The 20421-nt window shown below is 41.6% G+C and overlaps 1 protein-coding gene across 2 annotated transcripts in view; it reads right to left on the bottom strand.

Annotated features, from left to right (window-relative positions):
• EMCN (endomucin) overlaps positions 1–20421 on the bottom strand; it is a 120470-nt gene that overhangs the window by 15279 nt on the left and 84770 nt on the right. Inside the window, exons 6-10 of one of the 2 annotated variants that reach the window (XM_008267566.4) lie at positions 13338–13439; positions 13048–13101; positions 10048–10143; positions 6312–6336; positions 5125–5186 (exon numbers count right to left, since the gene is read on the bottom strand). In XM_008267566.4, coding sequence (XP_008265788.2) covers positions 5125–5186; positions 6312–6336; positions 10048–10143; positions 13048–13101; positions 13338–13439 — 339 coding nt within the window. Of the gene's footprint in view, positions 1–5124; positions 5187–6311; positions 6337–10030; positions 10144–13047; positions 13102–13337; positions 13440–20421 lie in introns of both variants that reach the window. The other variant, XR_011378336.1, reaches the window with a different exon arrangement.

Here is a 20421-nt window from a genome sequence, read left to right as displayed (position 1 = left end):
TTGAAATCTACTCTGCATCACTAATTTCGGTCTTGTTTTGTCACCAGATATTTTCTAGGGTACTCAGCTAGGTTGACTTTTGAGAGGTTCTTTTGTTGAAGTCAGCGTAATTTCTAAATTGAAGTTGGCAGAAATAAAGGTATCAGAGAATCTATCTTATTGTTTCCATGATATTTCCTCTTTAGACCTGCGCCCCTGCGGGTCTGTTCCAGTGATGACTGCAGTCACTACACAAGTGGGAGAGTGTTTGGAGAGTTTTTCTGGGCTTCGAAAAAGAGTCCACTATTCAGTTAAATTGGCTTTCCCTTCTGGAAGCCATGACCCCATTGTTGGTTGACATTTCCTTGATAGAAATTTCTTGACATTTGCTTGACAACTGGTTGACATTGCCTTGATAGAAACTGATAGAAATGGGTGTTAGAAAACTGTGGATGCTTTTTTGACCCCAATCTCTTCCTCACAAGCAGAGCCAAGGGCTCCTAAACTGAGGGTGCTGGCAGGTGCTGGTTGGCACCCAACCCATAGTGTGAAGAGCCCTGGACACTGCAGTGTGTGATGAAAAGCCCACAGGTGAGCACATGAAAGGACTGGGAGACCCCTGGTACCCACAGGCAGGTTAGGAGAACTTTTCTTGTGCAGTGACATAATCATGCCTAAGGTCAATTGAGAGCTTACTCAAGACTAGTGCACACTTCGGCTACTTGATCCATTTCCAGCCCTCTTCCCTGACTGGTAGAGTAGTCTGGGTTACTTAGCCAAGGCTGCTGACCAGCCAGAAGACATCTGTGGGTGATTCTAACCATTCTATGGATGAATTTTTGCTCCTTTTCCCTTTCAGAAGGTTACGCCTGAGAAAGAATAGCATGGGAATACTGGAAGTGTGCAGCACAAAGTAGAACAGAAACAAGAATGAAGGGAGGTCTCTCTTACAACAAAACAGCTCATGTGAAGGCTTCGCCACATCTGAGCAGGCTTTGGTACATCTGCTCTTCAAGACTGCTGTCTGCCTCTTGTAGCTCTGGTTTGAATTTTCCCCCCTGAGATTGGGCCCACAATCAGCCTTTAAGATCTTGCTCTTTTAAATTTATTTTCTATGAACTTTTTGAAGTACTTTTTTTTTTTGACAAGCAGAGTGGACAGTGAGAGAGACAGAGAGAAAGGTCTTCCTTTGCCGTTGGTTCACCCTCCAATGGCCATCGCAGCCGGCGCACCGTGCTGGTCTGAAGGCAGGAACCAGGTGCTTATCCTGGTCTCCCATGGGGTGCACCTCCATTACACTCCCAGGCCATAGCAGAGAGCTGGCCTGGAAGAGGGGCAACCGGGAAAGAATCCAGTGCCCTGACTGGGACTAGAACCTGGTGTGCCAGCGCTGCAAGGCAGAGGATTAGCCCTGACTTGATCAGCTCTTGTCCTGACTGTTGATGTACAAGGTAATACTTTATCCATTTTAGTATTTTTCTTTTTTTTGTTCTAGTACTATTGGTTGAACTCTGTAATTAACACACAATTATTCTTAGGTGTTTAAATTTTAACTGAAAGATGATCCCTGTTAAATATAAGAGTGGGAATAAGAGAGGGAGGAGATGTACAATTTGGGACATGCTCAATCAGACTTGCCCCAAATGGTGGCATTAGAAACGTGCCAGGGGATTCCAATACAATCCCATCAAGGTGGCAAGTACCAATGCCATCTCACTTGTCCAAGTGATCAATTTCAGTTCATAATTGATCACACTGATAGGTCTAAGAGTCAAAGGGATCACACAAACAAGACTAGTGTCTGCTAATACTAACTGATAGAATCAAAAAGGGAGATAACGATCCATCATGGGAAGCAGGATACACAGCAGACTCATAGAATGGCAGATGTCCTAAATAGCACTCTGGCCTCAGAATCAGCCCTTAAGGCATTCGATCTGGCTGAAGAGCCCATGAGAGTATTATAGGCATGGAAAGCCAAGACACTCTGAAAAAAAAAAAAAAAAAGAAGACCTAAATGAAAGATCTCTGCGAGTGAGATCCCAGTGGAAAGAATGGGGCCATCAAAGAAGGAGGTACCTTTCTCTGAAGGGAGGAGAGAACTTCCACTTTGACTATGACCCTGTTGGAATAAGATCGAAGTCGGTGAACTCAAAAGGCTTCCATAGCCTTGGCAATTCATGACTAGAGCCTAGGGAGATTACTGACACCATAAACAAGAGTGCCAAATTGTTAAGTCAACAACAGGAGTCACTGTGTACTTACTTCTCATGTGGGATCTGTCCTTAGTGTGTTGTCCAATGTGAAGTAACGCTATAACTAGTACTGAAACAGTATTTTACACTTTGTGTTTCTGTGTGGGTGCAAACTGATGAAATCTTTACTTAATATATACTAAATTGATCTTCTGTATATAAAGATAATTTAAAATGAATCTTGAAGTGAATGGAATGGAAGAGGGAGCGGGAGATGGGAGGGATGTGGGTGGGAGGGAAGTTATGGGGGGAAAAGCCATTATAATATATAAACTGTACTTTGGAAAATTATATTTACTAATGATGTGAATGGAATAGGAGAGGGAGCAGTAGATGGGAGGGGTGCGAGTGCGAGGGAAATTATGGTGGGGGAGCCATTGTAATCCATAAACTGTACTGTGGAAATTTATATTTACTAAATAAAAAAAATAAAAAAAAGATCTTGCTCTTAATCTGGGGTAATAGGGGTCAGCGTTGTGGCATAGTGGATAAAGCCACTGCCTATGCTACTGGCATCCCATATGGGCACCTGTTCGAGTCTTGGCTGTTCCACTTCTGTTCCATCTCCCTGCTAATGTGCCTGGGAAAGCAGCAGAAGGTGACCCATGTCTATTACTCTCTCTGTGTAACTCTTTCAAATAAATGAAAAAATCCTTAAAATTTAAAAATTCGGGGCAACATAGTTGTCTGTTTTACAAAACTGTTTTTAGTTACCAGAAATATCTATAATGTACTTTGCCATTCTGCAGATCTGACTTTATAAAATTTATGTATTTTTAAAGATTTATTTATTTATTTGAATGTGTTACACAGAGAGATGAGAGGCAGAGAGAGAGAAAGAGAGAGGTCTTCCAACTGCTGGTTCACTCCCCAGTTGGCCACAACAGCCAGAGCTGGGTCTATCTGAAGCCAGGAGCCAGGAATTTCTTCTGGGTCTCCCATGCGGGTGCAGGGGCCCAAGGATTTGGGCATCTTCCACTGCTTTCCCAGACCACTGCAGAGAGCTGGATCAGAAGTGGAGCAGTTGGTTCTCGAACTGGTGCCCATATGGGATGCCAGCACTGAAGGTGGCAGTTTTACTCGCTACGCATAGCGGTGGCCCCCAAATTTATGTATTCTGAAGGCTATTTTCCAAAAGTAAAACTTATGGAACTGAATATTGAAAATGTATTGGGGTAACTTGACACTGGAAACACAATTTTGAATTATGCTTATAATATCAATGTTTTATGTAATAGTCATCTAAGAAAAAAAAAGCTATGCTTTTTATTAATTAATTAATTTTATTTTACTTGAAAAGCAGATAAGCTGAGAAAGGGGAGAGATCCTCCCTCTGATACTTCACTTCCCAAATGCCAGCAACAGCCAGGAACAGACTCATCCAAATCCAGGAAACCAGAATTTAGTCTGGCTCTTCCACGTGCGGCAGTATTTGAACCATTACCACCGCCTCCTCGGCTGTGCACTGCCAGGAACCAGGAATGAGAAGTGCAGCCAAGACTCGACCTCAGGTAGTCCCATGTGGGATGTGGGCATCCCAAGTGGTATCTTAAGCACTCTGCCAAATGCTCACCCTTGCTTTTTCTTTATTTTTATTCATTTAATTTCACTTTATTCAAAAGGCAGAGAGACAAAGAAAGATCTTCTATATGCTGATTCACTCCCCCAAAACCCACAACAGCCAGGGCTGGACCAAGTTAAACCAAGAGCTCAGAGTCCAATCTGGTCCTCCCACGTCGGTTGCAGGGACCCAAGTATTTGAGCCATCACCTGCTGCCTCCCAGGATACACATCTGCAGGAAGCTGGATTGAAAGTGGAGATGGGACTCAAACTAGACACTCTGATAGGGGAAGAAGGCATCTTAAACATGAGCCAAATGCTCACCCCTGCTTTTTATTTTAAAAGCTGTACAGCATCTAATTTCTCATTGTTTTTCACATAAACAGAACTCATACAAATTCTATCTGTATTTTGAAATAGTTTTATGTTTTAAATCAAATGAATATAATTAAGAAATTGGAAACAGAAATGCAAATTTTATCAACAGGAAATTGTGTTTTATCTTTATTGGGAAGCTCAATTAAAATTATATGAAATTATATAAAGCATGATTTACATTTTAGCTGATAAACATATCCTGGCTCCAGCTGGCTATATCCAGACATCACTAAAAATGAAATAAAACAACAGCAACAATAAAACATTTTACAAACTTAGTGCTCTTTGTGTCACTGCTGCAGAATAGGGAACGCCTCTTATTACCACGCACTCCTTAGAACACATCTATACTCCAGAAGGCCTGCTAGTCCAATAAGCTCATCAAAAATGGTATTTGTAGGACCCTTCTTTTCTAATTTATTTATTTATTTTGGTTAAAAAGCAGAGAGAAAGACACACACGCACACACTGACAGGGCAGGTGTTCAGGGGGAGAGAGACTGAGAGGTGTTTGGGGAGAGAGAGAGAGAGAGAGAGAATCTTTCATCTGGTAGTTCCACAAATGCCCACAACAGCTAGGGCTGTGCCAGGCTGAAGCCAGGATCCAGGAACTCAATACCAGTGTCTATGTGGGTGGCAAGAACCCAAGTACTCGAACCATCACTTGCTTCCCAAGATCTGTGGATGCAGGAAGCTCGAATCCAGAGCAAAGCCAGAACTCAAGACCAGGCACCCTGATATGGTATGTGGGTATCCCAAGTGGTGTTTTAACCCTTGTGTCTAATGCCACCCCTCCTCATCTTTTCTTAATAAGAGAATTTGTATTTATTGAGAGTTACTAGACCATTTCTACATAAGTTATGCATTTTGACTAAGTTTCCCATGAACTAAATCCAAGGTTGCAGTTAGATTTTGAAGTAACCATCTCTCATCTAAACACCTGGAAACTTACCAGACTCATGAGAAATTGTCTTAACTGTTAGAAGCTTCACACTCTCTTTATCGGACTGAGGTCTGTTTGAGACAGAAAACATAAGTTAACACCACAGTAATTAGCACTGCATGTCTGTGAACGAAAGCCAATGTGACACAAACAGAATGAAGAAGATGTGCAACCATATGTGTTTTTATATGTTTCTATGGCAAAACCTGTATTTCCTCACATGCAAATATTCAAATACTTTGGCACTTTCCATTTCTTCTGGAATCAAACCAATAAATCGCTGTCATAGTATTACTGTAGTGATCATCAGATACATTCAACACCAGCATGGGTCAAGGACAACCCCTGTCACAAGGTCCGTGTCATGAATTAAGAAGAGGATGAAACAGAAATGTTTCCCAACCTTTAGGGCTGATGCTGAGTTCTGGAGATATCCCTGTTCATGAGATCCTGAGATACGGTGGAGAAATGTCTGACTGCCTAACTAAGATTTCCACTCATCCTTTCTCAGACCCCAAACAGTTTCAAACCCCAATTCCTTCGCCTGGACATCTGTAAAGCTTCCCTTTCAAAAGTCAGATGGGTTGGGAATGTAGGGATATCTAAAGTTCAAAACCTGATGGTATACAGAAATACTTATGTAAAGGCAGGCTACGAAGTCAGGTCAACAAAGAAAATCTAGCCATAGTATTTGATTTTTCCATGTAAGCAATTCTTCAGATCTCTTGGTAGCACCTCAGTCTGTCCATTAGCCTGGGTTGTTAAGGGCTTTGTTTTAACAAAATCCACATAGAGTAATCATCTGGGGTTAAGGCAAAGCCACTTAGAATTGGCTCAGAGTACAGTTGCAATTTTTCTCTAACTTCGTGCTGAAAATTTTACTAGGAAAACTATCTGAAAACTCTAAAGTGTGTCTTCTATGATATTTTCCTTCATAGCTATATTCTTCTACTTTTCCATTTCACCTTATTATTTTCCATTAACCACTTTATCCAAGCTGAGGTCAATTTTTTCAATGAGGTGGAATTTCTCTATTAAATAGGGAGAGCCCTGACAAATAGTCAACTCCCATCAATAGTGCTTGCTGCAAACATTTCTTTTAGACAGCCGCACTGAAAGTGTAAGTAGAAGATCATTTTCCCCATGTAAACGCAAGAGTCAGAGGTTCAAGAAAGCAATGATGTGGCCTTACTTACTGATCATTTCCATTTTCCGGTGTGCCTGGGAGAGGAGAGAGCTGCTGTTAGTGTTGCAGAGAGCTTGGCCTCCCAAGCCCTGAGACCCCCTCCTGCTTCCCGTGCATTTTTAAATGATTTCATCCCCTCGCAAACATTTCCTAGGTATGAACAGTCTATACCAGGTTGACTTTCATGAGAGAGTCCTCATCAGGCCAGCTCCACTACCTGCACTTCTGGACTCATTTTGGTCTCCTAGTTTCAATTACGATGCAAAACTATCGTCCTTTATCACACAGCCAACAGACACCAGAAAAGTATTTCAGTGTATCTGAAAACATTCTCTGCAAAGTTTCGAATTACCTTTTAGACCAGAGAATTGACTTTTCTACTTTCCTTTCAAACACTGCTCTTCCCTGGGACACAAATCACTGTATTTGTGGTGAGCTACCACGTGGATATTGTTTCTAATTGCATCTTAAAACCACTGATTCGGCCTCTCAGAACTGCCCTGCGAAATGTCAGAGGCTGCAAGCTGCAACTAATCCTTTGTATTCTTTTCCAGGTTGCCTCACGATTATGTAGGCGGAGAACATCTAGGGTGGAGAGTGAGCGTGCCCTGCGGGAACACAGCCTTCTCAGCAGTGCGTGCTGGTGGTGGAACCTTGCATTAGGCCACTGTTTAATGGGATTGTTTAAGGCCCCCTTGTTATGCTTCCGCTTCTGCCTTGGTTCTATTCCACTGCCACTTAGTTCCTGCCTCTCGGATTTGTTTTCAGATCTAACCTAGCTCTTTCGCATCATTGGGATAGGCCTTTTGATCTTAATTCTGGCTCTGACCATCCTTGTGCTACCAGACCTAAATTTCCACTAACATTTCAGGTGATTCTTAGTTAGGATGTCCTGTCATGACTCTTACAACTGAGATCTAATTCTTTGACTATCTCAGATGGTGCTACCAACTAGATCTACCTCATCCTATCTCCATCAGTAGGACTTTAACACATTTTTGTTTGATCCCTGAGTCAAATATAATATCATCCTGATGCTCACAGTCCTGTTTCAAAGTGAGTTATGGAAATTTTCATATATTTATGTTTTTCTATAGAGTGCTGGGCTAATTAGCAAATATAAGAATGTCAACAGACTATTTTCTGCATATGTACCATGCTTATTTGGGGTTAAAGCTCAGCCTACTGTTAATATTATCTACATAAGCTTGATTTTGTACTGAAATCTATGATTCATGTTGTTTTTCAGAGAGGAGAGTTTATTTAGTAATTTTCTGAACTTAATGAAGTCTCACCCACATACTTGAAGAGGAATTAACTGAGGGTGTTTAATGGTGTTAATTTAATGATAACAATGCTATAAATTCTATTTGGGGAACAAAAGTCAACAGTAACCAAATAGATTTGGCTAGTTATGCAACTGCCAAACTGGTTTTAAAGCGCTGTATGTCTTCCAAATAACTTCTCCTCATGGTAGGAACTTTATACATCCGGTGTTTCCTTTAATGGAAAATGTCAACTTTTCAATAACATATTTTCAAAACTTCCTTTGCAAAGAAAATTCTCAGTACAGGGTACACTTTACAAATAGATTCCGCATACTAATGTGTACCTATCCTATACACTCGACACCCACGGGCTTCAAAGTGGATGGCTGATTGCCTGCACCAAGAAGGATTGGTGGCTCGAAAACTTAGAGTAATTAAGCTGATTTATAAAAATGCTATTTCCTGTCTGGAGTCTGGGCAAAGAAACATATTTCAGACATTATCAAGAAGTTTATTCACTCACTGCCAGAGGAAAAGGTATCAATTTGTTTTCTTCTTCTTTTCCACCAGAAGCTAAAATGAACAGTGCTGCTTGGGACTCCCGACCTCTCCCTGCACTGTCACAATCACGCCCCTGCTGATGGAGTCACGACACTCAGTGGACAGTTTCAGGAGCAGCATCAATACTGTCCTGGGGGCACAGTGTCCGTGAGGCAACCAGAAAACAGAGTAGCTTATACGTCTTATTCCTCTCCTCTCCTCTCCTCTCCTCTCCTCTCCTCTCCTCTCCTCTCCTCTCCTCTCCTCTCCTCTCCTCTCCTCTCCAGGCAGAGTTAGACAGCGAGAGAGAGAGAGAGAGACAGACAGACAAAGAGAAAGGTCTTCCTTCTGTTGATTCACCCCCCCAAATGGCCGCTATGTCTGGCGCGCTGCGCCAATCCAAAGCCAGGAGCCAGGTGCTTCCTCCTGGTCTCCCATGCGGGTACAGGAACCAAGCACTTGGGCCATCCTCCACTGCCTTCCCGGGCCACAGCAGAGAGCTGGACTGGAAGAGGAGCAACCAGGACAGAATCCGGCGCCCCAACTGGGACTAGAATCTGGGGTGCCAGCGCCAAAGGTGGAGGATTAGCCAAGTGAGCTGCGGCGCCGGTGCTAATACGCCTTATAAAAAAAACAAATGAGAAACATCTCAAAAAAGTACTTCTTACCTTTTAATAGTTTATGAAACTTAGAGGTTTGTTAGTGAAAGGTAAGATTATATTTTACTGGACATCAAAAAATATAGTGCATCAGACATAGAACAAAGGTCTCCTGTCTACTAAGTACAATGCATGTGGACAATAGGTCACTGGGGACTTGCAGGGTTTGTCAGATTTGAGGGGAGGCAGATGCATTCCGATGTGCTTGACTTAAGTATGATGAATGCAGTCATCAGTTTCTGTAGAATCAAACTTCAAAGAACAGCCCACTGTGGTTGGAGAGGTGGTGTGTTATAGGAAGGTAATAAATTGGTGTTGGAGCTGGAGCTTCCAGGGTAAGCTGGAGATCAGGTGTGTAACAAACACTCGAAGATGGGGGGTGGGGATGGAAATTTTGGGAGAAGAAATATTATAAACAGAGTCATGGCTCCATGATGCTGTACGACATCATCACGGCAGGGGTCTGGAATGGATAGATCGTTAAGGGAGTTAAGGAAGAAAGAAAGATAGTTCAGGTAATGTAGGGGGACTGCTGAATCATGGGAGCTGAATGAAGGCGGAGTCAGGCAAAGCACTGAGCGAAGAGTGCCAAAGTCCCTGAAGCACAGAGCAAGACTGAACAGAGACAGACAGAAATCCAATATGGTAGGGGACTTTGTAAGATGTATTAATATTGGCTCAGGAATTTTGACAAACATAAGACATTAATAATAAGGGAAGTGTGAAGTACACGGGAGCTCCCTGGGCTATCTTTGACAATTTTCCACTAACTAAATCTAGTCTAACTTAGGTTTATTTAAACAAAGGACAAAATATATAACAGCGTCCCTTCAATGGGAGGCAGCTGTGACTCCACAGAGGGAAGTTAGCCCCATAACTAACACTGTTCGTGAGAGTGTGGCCCCCAAGCTGAACTTTTAATGAGCCCTCACTTTGTTCTCTGTTAGGTGGAAACGGAAAAGATCTCCAACTGGACACAACGATGCCCTACTAGGTACTTTTTGCTGCTCTATGTCCCTGACTGCCCACAAAATTTGGGGTTCTTTCATGAATAAGAACTTGTGTTTGATACCTACCCATAATGGTTCCTCCTCCCTTCTGACCTTTACCTGCATTTAATGGATTTCTCTGCCCCTTTCCCTCTATTTTTGTGATCACGCACTATGGATTTTATTTCTATCTGTAACCCTTCTGTCCTTTTAAGAGTTTAAGCTCTATTTTAGATTGAACATATATTCACTCTGCTTTCAAGAAAACAAAACTGAACACCATGACCTACCTGGGTCTGTCTTCCAGCACATCCGGTACAAACCCACCAGAACAAACACTGAGAGTGTTACTACAATCAGAGCAATAACCACCGGCAAAATAACACCTAAAACACATTGGAAACATTGTCAGTTAGAGTGCCTACTGAATTGCATATTCGTGGAGCAAAAGCATGCAGGCTGCTTTTGTCCTTTAAACATCAATCCATTAAAATGTTATATTCTGGGCAAAGATTTCTCTAATTCACGGGTTTTCCTCTCGTTGTCATTTCTGACATATCCACTTGATGTCAGTCTTGTTAGCCTTTCTGAAGCAAAACTTCAGATCTAGGAGAGACAGTCCCCCATCTTCCTGGAGACTGAGGGAGTGAGGAAATGGATGCCCTGAGAAGTAGAAGATGTCCTCTAAGTTAGAATTAAATTCATATTCACAAATTGCATTCCCCAACACTTACAGTGAGGCTACTGATATATGTGAACACACACACACATACATGAACACACATACATACATGCACACATACATTTATAATATACATAGTGACTCACCTGAGACTGCTCTAGTCCTAATGCTGATATTCTGAAAAACTCATGAGTATCTTTCTATAACAAAATTGCCAAACTGGCACAGACATTAGTAAAGTTAAGTGAATATCATAGTAGCTATGATTCCTAAAAATGAGCTATGGAGTTCAGGTGAGGGGTGTGCATATGTGTATGTTTGCATGTTTGGGGGAAGAGGCACTGCTGCAATCACTCAGGGTATATGCTATGTTTTTGGTTTTATTATCTGCCTTCTGTGCTGACCATCAGTTACCAGGTAAATACCGCGGTCACGACAGCAGAGCTGCTGTAGGGGCATGTGGGGTCTTTAAGTATTCATGAGAAATGCAAAATGAAAATAAAACTGTGCACGGATTTTTTTAAAAAAATTGTATCAGAATATACTTATCTTTTATCTCTTGAAGTCCCCTCTTAGAATTAGAGGGATTGAAATTAAAGTTACTTTTTAGTTAGATATTCCCATCTGCTTGCATATCGGCTCCTCATTTATGTATCAGGAGGGTAATACAGTCCTCTGATTCATAGGGTGGTTTATGCTTCCATTTTCTGGGTTAAATATTTGTTTTAATTATGTTCTGCTGATTTCATAACAATCCTTGAATGAGATTTTTATTGCCTCCTAAAATGAAGACACCATGAATCAGCAGGTCAATAATTTCTATGCTAAGTTATTTAATGGAATGGCTTTACCTAAACCTAAGATAATCTTTTATGATTCCAGATTTACAGAAGTTCATCTTATCCTTAATTGCTGGGGAAATTATTAAAGATTCTATGTTCAGTCTTAGCAAACACGCAAGGGTGCTTCAAAAATTTCCTGCTTGGGGCCGGCTCTGTGGCACAGTAGGTTAATCCTCCACTTGCGTTGTCTGCATCCCCTATGGGGACCGGTTCTAGTCCCAGCTGCCCCTCTTCTGATCCAGTTCTCTGGTATGGCTTGGGAAAGCAGTGGAAGATGACCTAAGTGCTTGGGCTCCTGCACCCGCATAGGAGACCAGGAAGAAGCACCTGGCTCCTGGCTTTGGATCGGTATAGCTCCAGCTGTTGTGGCCATCTGGGGAGTGAACTATTGGAAGGAAGACCTTTCTCTCTGTCTTTCTCTCTCAGTGTCTGTAACTCTACCTCTGTAACTCTACCTCTCAAATAAATAAATAAATAATTTCCTGCAAATATAGAATTAAAAGATAAGTATATTTTGGTTCAAAAATTGTGAAACTTGTGCATAATTTTTTTTTCATATTACACATTTTCAGTGAACTTTTTTGAAAAACACTCATCTACGATTTTGATAAAAAGGAGCATTTCTTAAAGGCCATTTTTAATGGTTGGACAAAATTCTGTCAAGGTGATAAATCATTTTTTGGTATAATTTTTGTTCTTAGTATTTTATATTGAAACTATTTAATTGACAATGATGGAATTTATTCAAAATATACAACTTGAAAATCTGAACATAATTCATTCTATGGGGATCTCAGTGTTTGTGTGTTTTGGCTTATCGGAAATTTGTCTCATTGACTCATCCTTGGCCCTTGGTGGTAGCTGCTTACCTCTAAGGTAGGAAAAACTTTTTTTTTTTTAAGATTTATTTATTTGTTTGAAAGTCAGTGTTACACAGAGAGAGGAGAGGCAGAGAGAGAGAGAGAGGGAGAGAGAGAGAGGTCTTCCATCCCCTCGTTCACTCCCCAATTGGCCTCAATGGCCAGAGCTGCGCCGACCCAAAGCCAGGAGCCAGGAGCATCCTCCGGTCTCCCACGTGGGTGCACGGGCTCAAGGACTTGGGCCATCTTCTACTGCTTTGCCAGGCTACAGCAGGGCGTTAACCTGCTGCACCACAGCACCGGCCCAGAAAAACCATTTTTTTTTTTTTTTTAGCTGTGCTCATTATGACCAGATTCACAAGGCCAGTACTGTGGCATAGTGGGTAAAGCCACTGCCTGCAGTGCCAGCATCCCTTATGGCCACCAGTTCGAGACCCGGCTGCTCCACTTCTGATCCAGCTCTCTGCTATGGTCTGGGAAAGGAGTAGAAGATGGCCCAAGTCCTTGGGTCCCTGCACCCACATGGGAGACCCGGAAGAAACTCCTGGATCCTGGCAACAGCTCCAGCTGTTGCAGCCATTTGGGGAGTGAACCAGCAAACGAAATACCTCTCTCTCTCTCTCTCTCTCTCTATTTATTTATTTTTAATTTTTTGACCTCTCTCTCTCTCAGCTTCTGCCTCTGTAACTCTGCCTTTCAAATAAATATATAAATCCTTTAAAAAAAAAAAGAGACCACATTCTCTTGTAGGGAATTCTTAAGGAGGCAGCAGTTAGATAGGCATATAATGGTATCGCAGATTCTGTCAAGTTGAGAGAAAAGGCTGCCCATACTCTGAGCCTTCCCATTCACTGGTCACATACCAACACAGCTATTGCCATGAATGAAGATATGTCTGTAACTCACTGGAATAGGAGGGGTTAGTTGATGAAGAGCTCATATTTTTTCCATCCTCGGTACCTATTATTTTAAGAAAGAAAAAGACAAGTCACTTTGGTTAATGTATGCCATCCCCACAATTTTCCCTCTACTTCCATTTAAAGCAGCATCTGTGACTTACAGGTATGATGCTGCAAGAGGGAGAAATTCTATGCCCTTGTGGGAAAGCTCTGTTCTATAACTCAAGATTGGTCGGGTTTTCTTGGTGACAAAGGTGGAGCAGAGCAGGGTTCCACTCAGGCACAATGAAATCATACCTTGAGACTGTAAGATGATTGCTGGAGTTGTTACTGCTGCTGAAGGCAACGTATTGGTTTCAGAAAATGGTCCATCTGGTTGTGAAGTGTTAACTGTGGAAACTAAAAAATCCAGAGTCAGACAGTAACATTAATTCTTCATATTGGATTTCTTTGCAGATTCAAACCGTCTGCATTTCTGAAGATCTGTGGAAACTATTTATTGTTGAATAATGGGATACATGCTGTCATATTACTGAAGTGTGAGTTCATTTAGTTCTCCTGGAAAGATGATTAAATCTGTAACCACAAAACCTAGATATTACTATTTAATTTTCACAAGTTGGCCTAGAAAACTCGAGGAAGTCTCTTACCCTAGAGTATAGACTGTATCACATGGTGCGTTAGAGTCTTGAGGCAAACAAATCGACACAAAAGCATCATTCACATATCAGATATTATAACTTTGGGCAATAGTGTTTTTTTTTTTCTATCATACATATTCAAAAGTCGCATAGATGCACAGGCCTTTAGATTTCTCAGTGGAAGAGGAGAAAAGGTTGTATTTGTGGCTTTGATTAGAAGGATGGGGGATAAATCACAGGGGATGCGTTCATTTCCATCTCCCGAGCTCAGCTGCTGTTTACACGGTGTGCCTTTCCCACTGTCCATTTCCCATTTTCCACCCAAGGAAAATGTCATTATATATTTACTGTTACCATTACTTGTTTGTTTAACATTTGCCACCTTCAACTGGAAGGACTGAAACAGAAACTATAAATAAAAATGTATTATTCAAAATCCACATATCTTGAGAGGTTTAATGGAGATACAAATTAATAAAGGTTTCACAAATGTATGGTGTTTTTTTCTTGTGAATTTGGGATAAAATGTTATTTGCATTTAGAAAATTGCTTGAAAAAATGAATTCCCCTTCCTTCACGGTGGGCCTGTTTGCCTTGTCTATACTAAATTACCAGTTCCTGGAGAGCAAAGGCCGTAACTGTCACCACAGCGCACATGGAGCGCTTACCCCAGCGGGCGTGCAGTGGGATGTAGCTGACTGCTAGGCTCAACGAAGAGGTACCTCTTAGGACTGTGGCTCCTCAGGAGGACTGAGGCCATGGGCAACTGCATCAAAGACAATGAGATTTCCATGGCTGCCCTGGCTCTTTCATCCTTTGCCACCCACAGCCCAGCACGCGCCCTGCATGCTTGTGCATTTTTGACATCTGTGGGGGAAGAATAATGATTAGAGTCTGTGCCGTTCTTGCCATGGAAGAGGTCTGTGGGAGGAAGCTAGATATATGCCCCCAAGAACAAAGAAAAGTGCCAGCCTAGGCTAGCAAGCAAGCAGAAACAGGAATATTAAATGAAAGAGTAGGAACGAGCTGAAGCCTTGATGCTTTTAGTTCCTGTTTGCAGTGTCAGGTCCTTTAGTGAGGACAGATGCTCTTTCACTCGTGTTGGTAGAGAACACGATGACTGATTAAATAGCCAACGGGAGTAATCCTCATGGATCACCTACAGGTTATTTTTTAAGATCGCACATCCTATCTTTCTGCTTTCTTGTAGACAATGTTGTGCAATAGCTCCAGGACTGAACAGAATCTGGTTCACAGGAAACACCAAGACTCCCCACTTGGAGAGTGGATTGTCAGTCTCTGGTTACCGCTGAGGAACCGGAGGTAGCAATAGAGTTAGTCCTTCTTAATAGAACACCTGAGTGTCTCTTTAAATCAAGACTTTCACATTTTTTGTTTTGCTTTTCTTTTGACTGCAACCCTCAGTTAAGAATCATTTCTCAAACTAGTATAGACACACACACACATACACACACAGAATTACCTCTCTAAATGTGTGATGCCTTCTGGTGTTGCATTTTCTAGTTTCTCTTATTTCCTTTTTGCACATATTAGTTATGACCCCCGTGAGTGACTCACAGAGAAACTCACAGTTGATCATGTGATGTGATCAGATTGCTGAAATTATGGCAACTGGCTGAATTCACAAATTAGGACCCTGCTGCTGTTCTCTGTAATACTAAGATAAGAGGGATTCAGGCTGTGCTCAGAGCTGATGATTTTTTCTGGGTTCTGCTGAGATTCTTTTATTCCAAACAACTCTCCAAACTGCATTGTCAGGGGAGGTATGGGAGAGGTGTAGAGGAGTTAAGAGCGGGATTCTGATGCAGAATTCCTGGCTTCAAATCTAAATCTAGAACTTGCTCACAGCGGAATCATGGGCAAGTCACTGTACTGTTTTTTGTCTGTTTCTGCATATGTACACTGGGCTTATGATGCAATAGTATAATATCATAATATTATTTAGAAAAATTAATGAGCAACAATAATTTTAGCTGCTTAAACTAATATTTGATACTAATAAGTATACACAATATGAAGGTACTTAAGAGTTTATGGTGCAAAAAATATAAGCTTATTTTGATGCCAAGATTTTATAAATCCACATGTAGGTTTCTCAGAATAGGTATTTTCCATGAAATTTTGAAGACACTTTGCATCCATGTATTTCAAAAATTCTGCACCAAAATGGACTTGTCTTTTACTTCTACTTTCCATGAACTAGCTGAACCACCCTCATGTTACATAATATATATTATCATGCGATGTTAGGATACCATTATGTTGTGATTATGCCACTAGAGTTGAACCTTCCAAACAAAGGCAGCTTGTCTATTTTTTTCCAAAGCTCAAAATGTAAAAAACACACGAGATAGACTCTTCAGGCACTCCTTTGCTCTAGTCGGGAGCCAGTGTATGATGGTATGCAGTGTATGCTGCTCATGATCCGGTTTGCCCTTGGGCTCTGACTTCTGGTGACTATGGTGAATACTGAGTTTTGGATATTTTATGTCACAACTTAACCAGTTTGCAATGTCATGTCAGAACTTGGAGCAAGTTTGAGGTGACTCTCAAAGCCAAGTCTGTTGTAATAATGTGCATTCAAATCCACCCCATGGTGCCTGATGGTGGTCCTTAGTTGGCTCTTGCTGTAAATCTCTCACTTGACAAATCAGTGGGAGTTTTAAAGATAGGATGCTTTATGGAGGTTGCAGGGCACTATGGGGTCATGGGAACGCACTGAACAGAATCCGACCAGAGGCCATGTAAGAGCTGCACGTTCACCACCTGCTCTCTGAAATCCTTCATTTTGTCTACAGCGATGTCCTGCATTCCCAAGGCTGTTCTCAGCCACCAAGTGAACAAGGTAGGAATTTGAAGGCAGGTGTGTTTCTGGGAGACATCAACTCCTTAAAGAAGGAACTCGGGCTGGGGGGATTGCTGATGGCCTTCCTGAACCTTCCTTGGAGTGAAGGGCAGACTAGAGTGCTCCCACCCAACATTCGCTCCTTCTCCTCTCTGTATGTCAGACTTGCATCTCTGATGCCCTTCCCAGTGTCCTTGACATTTTCTGTCACGGATATTTTCCCTGACAAAATCCCTGTCCCTTTAATTACATCTTGAATTCTGCTTCTTTGAAGAACCAAACTCTTCCTGTGGGGAAAAAACCCTTTCCCCATTCATGCGGTCATAAGAGATGTCCCTTTTCACTCTAGGCTCAGGGTCACTGGCTGACCAAAGTCCCCTCCTGAGAATTTGAGTGTGGTGGTTCTGGGTTGTTTCCAGTTGAAGCTCTGAAGGAACTATTGGTGGCAATGCCAGATTCCTGAAATTACCTGGGTCCTCTCCTTCTTAATTCTGTAGGCCTCCTAGTATCCTTTACATACACACACGCACACACACATCATTTAATTAAGCTGGAGTTAAATTCTGTTCGCTACCTAGCAACCTTGAGTATTTAATTTTTTAGTTATTTGTTTTGGCAAGTCGGATATGGCAGTTTGAAGTGCAACTACTTCTATCCAAGGACTTGGAGCAAGATCTGGTAAAGAAAATGACCAGATTTCAGACAAAAAAAATTTGAGCCCTATACCTGCAGTTTACTTTTATGTTTGCATATACAGACATAAAAATAAACATCATTTAATTCCATTTTCCATGAACTTTTTGAAGTTTTTCCCAAAGAAATCTTTTATTTAAGGAATACAAACTTCATAAGTAGAACTTTAGGAATATAGTGATTCTTCCCGCCATATTCACCCTCCCACCGACACTCCCACCCTTCCTCCTCCTCCCTCTCCCATTCCCAGTCCCATTCTCCATTAAGATTCACTTTCAATTAATTTTGTAAACAGAAGACCAATTCTATACTAAGTAAGATTTCAGCAATTTGCACACACATGCACAAAACTGTTTGAGAACAAATTTTACAGTTAACTTTCAAAATACAACTCATTGAGGACAGAGGTCCTGCATGGGAACTTAGTACACAGTGACTCCTGTTATTAATTTAACAATTAATCCTCTTATATATGACATCAGACCACCTGAGCCTCTTGACATGAGCTGCCTAGGCTATGGAAGCCTTTTGAATCCACAAACTCCATCAGTATTTAGACAAAGTCATAGGCAAAGCGGAAGTTCTCTCCTCCCTTCAGAGAAAAGTACATCCTTCTTTGATGGCCACTTCTTTCCACTGGGGTCTCACTCAGAGAGATCCTTCATGTAGAAGATTTTTTGCCACAGTGTCTTTGCTTTCCATGCCTGAAATGCTCTCATGGTCTTTTCAGCCAGACCAGGATGCCTTAAGGGCTGAATCTGAGGTCAGAGTGGTACTTAAAGTGATTATCATTTTATGAGTCTGCTGTGTGAACTGCTTCCCATGTCGGAACATTCTCTCTTTTTTAATTCTATCCATTGTTATTACCAGACACTTGCTCCTATTTATATGATCACTTTAACACTTAATCCTATCTATATATTCACTTTAACACTTAATAGGATCACTTTAACACTTAAGAAGGTAACAGGAACCCAACTTTGTGAGCCATTACTGCTGCATTCCAAGGAATGTGTTATCAGAAATTTGGAGTCAGAAGCCAGGACTGAGACTTAAACACAGACACTGCTAAAGGATCCAGATATCCTAACACCCATGCTAAACACCTACCCCTAAGTTTAAAACAAGATTTAATTTTTATTTATATGAAAAGCAGAGTGATGGAGGGAGGGGAGCTTCCATCTACTGATTCATTCCCTAAGTGGCTGCTACAGCTAGGTCTGGGCCAGGTCAAAATCAGGGATCAGGAACTCCATCCTAGTTATCCATGCGGATGGCAGGGACCCAAACACTTAGACCATCATCTGCTATCTTCCCAGGCACATTACAAAGAAACTGGATCCAAAATGAAGAAGCTGGGACTTGGATCGGCACTTCCATATGGCATGCTGGTATTGCAAGCAGTAGTTTAATTAGCTTTGCCACAACACCGGAGTCTAAGTGCACTTTTGTTCTGGAAGAAAATACATTATCAGGCCAAGGAATCATGAACAGAATCATGGAATCCTGTTGCTTGAAGCAATATGTTCTTTAGGTAGAACAGCATTTGAGTGCCATCTTTTTTTTTTTTTTTTTTTTTTTTTTTTTTTTTTTTTTTTTTGACAGGCAGAGTGGACAGTGAGAGAGAGAGACAGAGAGAAAGGTCTTCCCTTGCCGTTGGTTCACCCTCCACTGGCTGCCGCGGCCGGCGCCGCGCTGATCCGATGGCAGGAGCCAGGAGCCAGGTGCTTTTCCTGGTCTCCCATGGGGTGCAGGCCCAAGCACCTGGGCCATCCTCCACTGCACTCCCTGGCCACAGCAGAGAGCTGGCCTGGAAGAGGGGCAACCGGGAAAGAATCCGGCACGCCTAACAGGACTAGAACCCGGTGTGCCGGCGCCGCTAGGCGGAGGATTAGCCTAGTGAGCCGCGGCGCCGGCCTGAGTGCCATCCTTAATAGGTTGGAGCCACTCTGTGCAATGCCGTGTTCAGAACTGTTAGGAAGCCGAATCTGAGAAAAATATGATAGATCAATTTGCAAAGGCTATAAGAGGAGCTGAGTGGCAGCCTCAGGGCACCCATTTGCCGATCTTGCCTTGCCCAAACCTCTTATTTTATGTAGCCAAACTAAGGCTCAGGAGATTTAAAAAAGGTTTTTAAGATTTTGCTGATGTTTGGTAACTAAACCATAAATAACACCTGGGTCTCCTGGACCTCCATCCTGATCCTTTTTCAACTACCCACATTCCCTCTCTAGGCTGTGCGCAAACACACAGCTGTGGTTTCTCTTTCAATAAATTTGGAGAATCACAGGCACTGACACAGTATGCTTTAGAATATGAACAAGGCTCCCCCTTGCCCGCTTCAGGGCTGTAAAACATCCTCTAATGATCTTTGAAGGCATAGTCTCCATTCGCATCCAGTCTAGACTGAATTTCACCATTGGGTCTGTTTCTTGGATTACACTATAAAGCTGGCAGTATTCTCTCTTAGGAAATCTCTGTCACAGGGCCTTTCCCAGGTTTTCCAGAACACCATTGATTTTAATTTTCCTATCAGGATATGCCAGATTTATATCCAAGTTGTTTTTATAAAATACATTATGATTCCTAGAAGGATTTCAAATTAACCCAGTATTAAAATATGCACCCATGTAACATACAGATATAGTTGATTAATGCTAGTAGAGAATTATATGAATTATATGAAGATTAGAAAGAAAGATTGAGAGAAAATCATATGAGGTACATATATATTAATGGGAGGTGAATGTGGGAAGCAGTAGAGAGTTAAACATTCTATTGTAAGAAAGAAAATGAAATTGTATTTTATTTTTATTTCCCTTGTGTTGCCTGCATTTATTTTTGGTATGTGTGCATTTAATGTAAATGTGCCTAACAGGTTAAACTCCATTGAATCAAACACTTGTTAGTTGTTTCATATGATTTATAAATAATTCAAACTGGTCTCTACTTGCAATTTGATGTAGTAATGTCCTGTTTTAAAAAAGAAATTTCAGCATTTCATCATTCGCTCCTCAACGTATTTTCTTTATGTGATTTTCATCAGAGCACACTCTATTGGGTGGTGTCTTAAGGCTTATTCTTCCTGGCCTTTTTTTTATTTTTTTCATTCATCCAACAATAGCAGGAATCGAGAGCTACTGGGCATCTCCCACCAGATGTTGAAGGAAACGCTGCACAG

This window comes from Oryctolagus cuniculus, chromosome 8, assembly GCF_964237555.1.
Source record: "Oryctolagus cuniculus chromosome 8, mOryCun1.1, whole genome shotgun sequence".
NCBI lineage: Eukaryota > Metazoa > Chordata > Mammalia > Lagomorpha > Leporidae > Oryctolagus > Oryctolagus cuniculus.
Note: the sequence above shows the minus strand (reverse complement) of the source record. Positions and strands in the feature narration are given on the sequence as shown.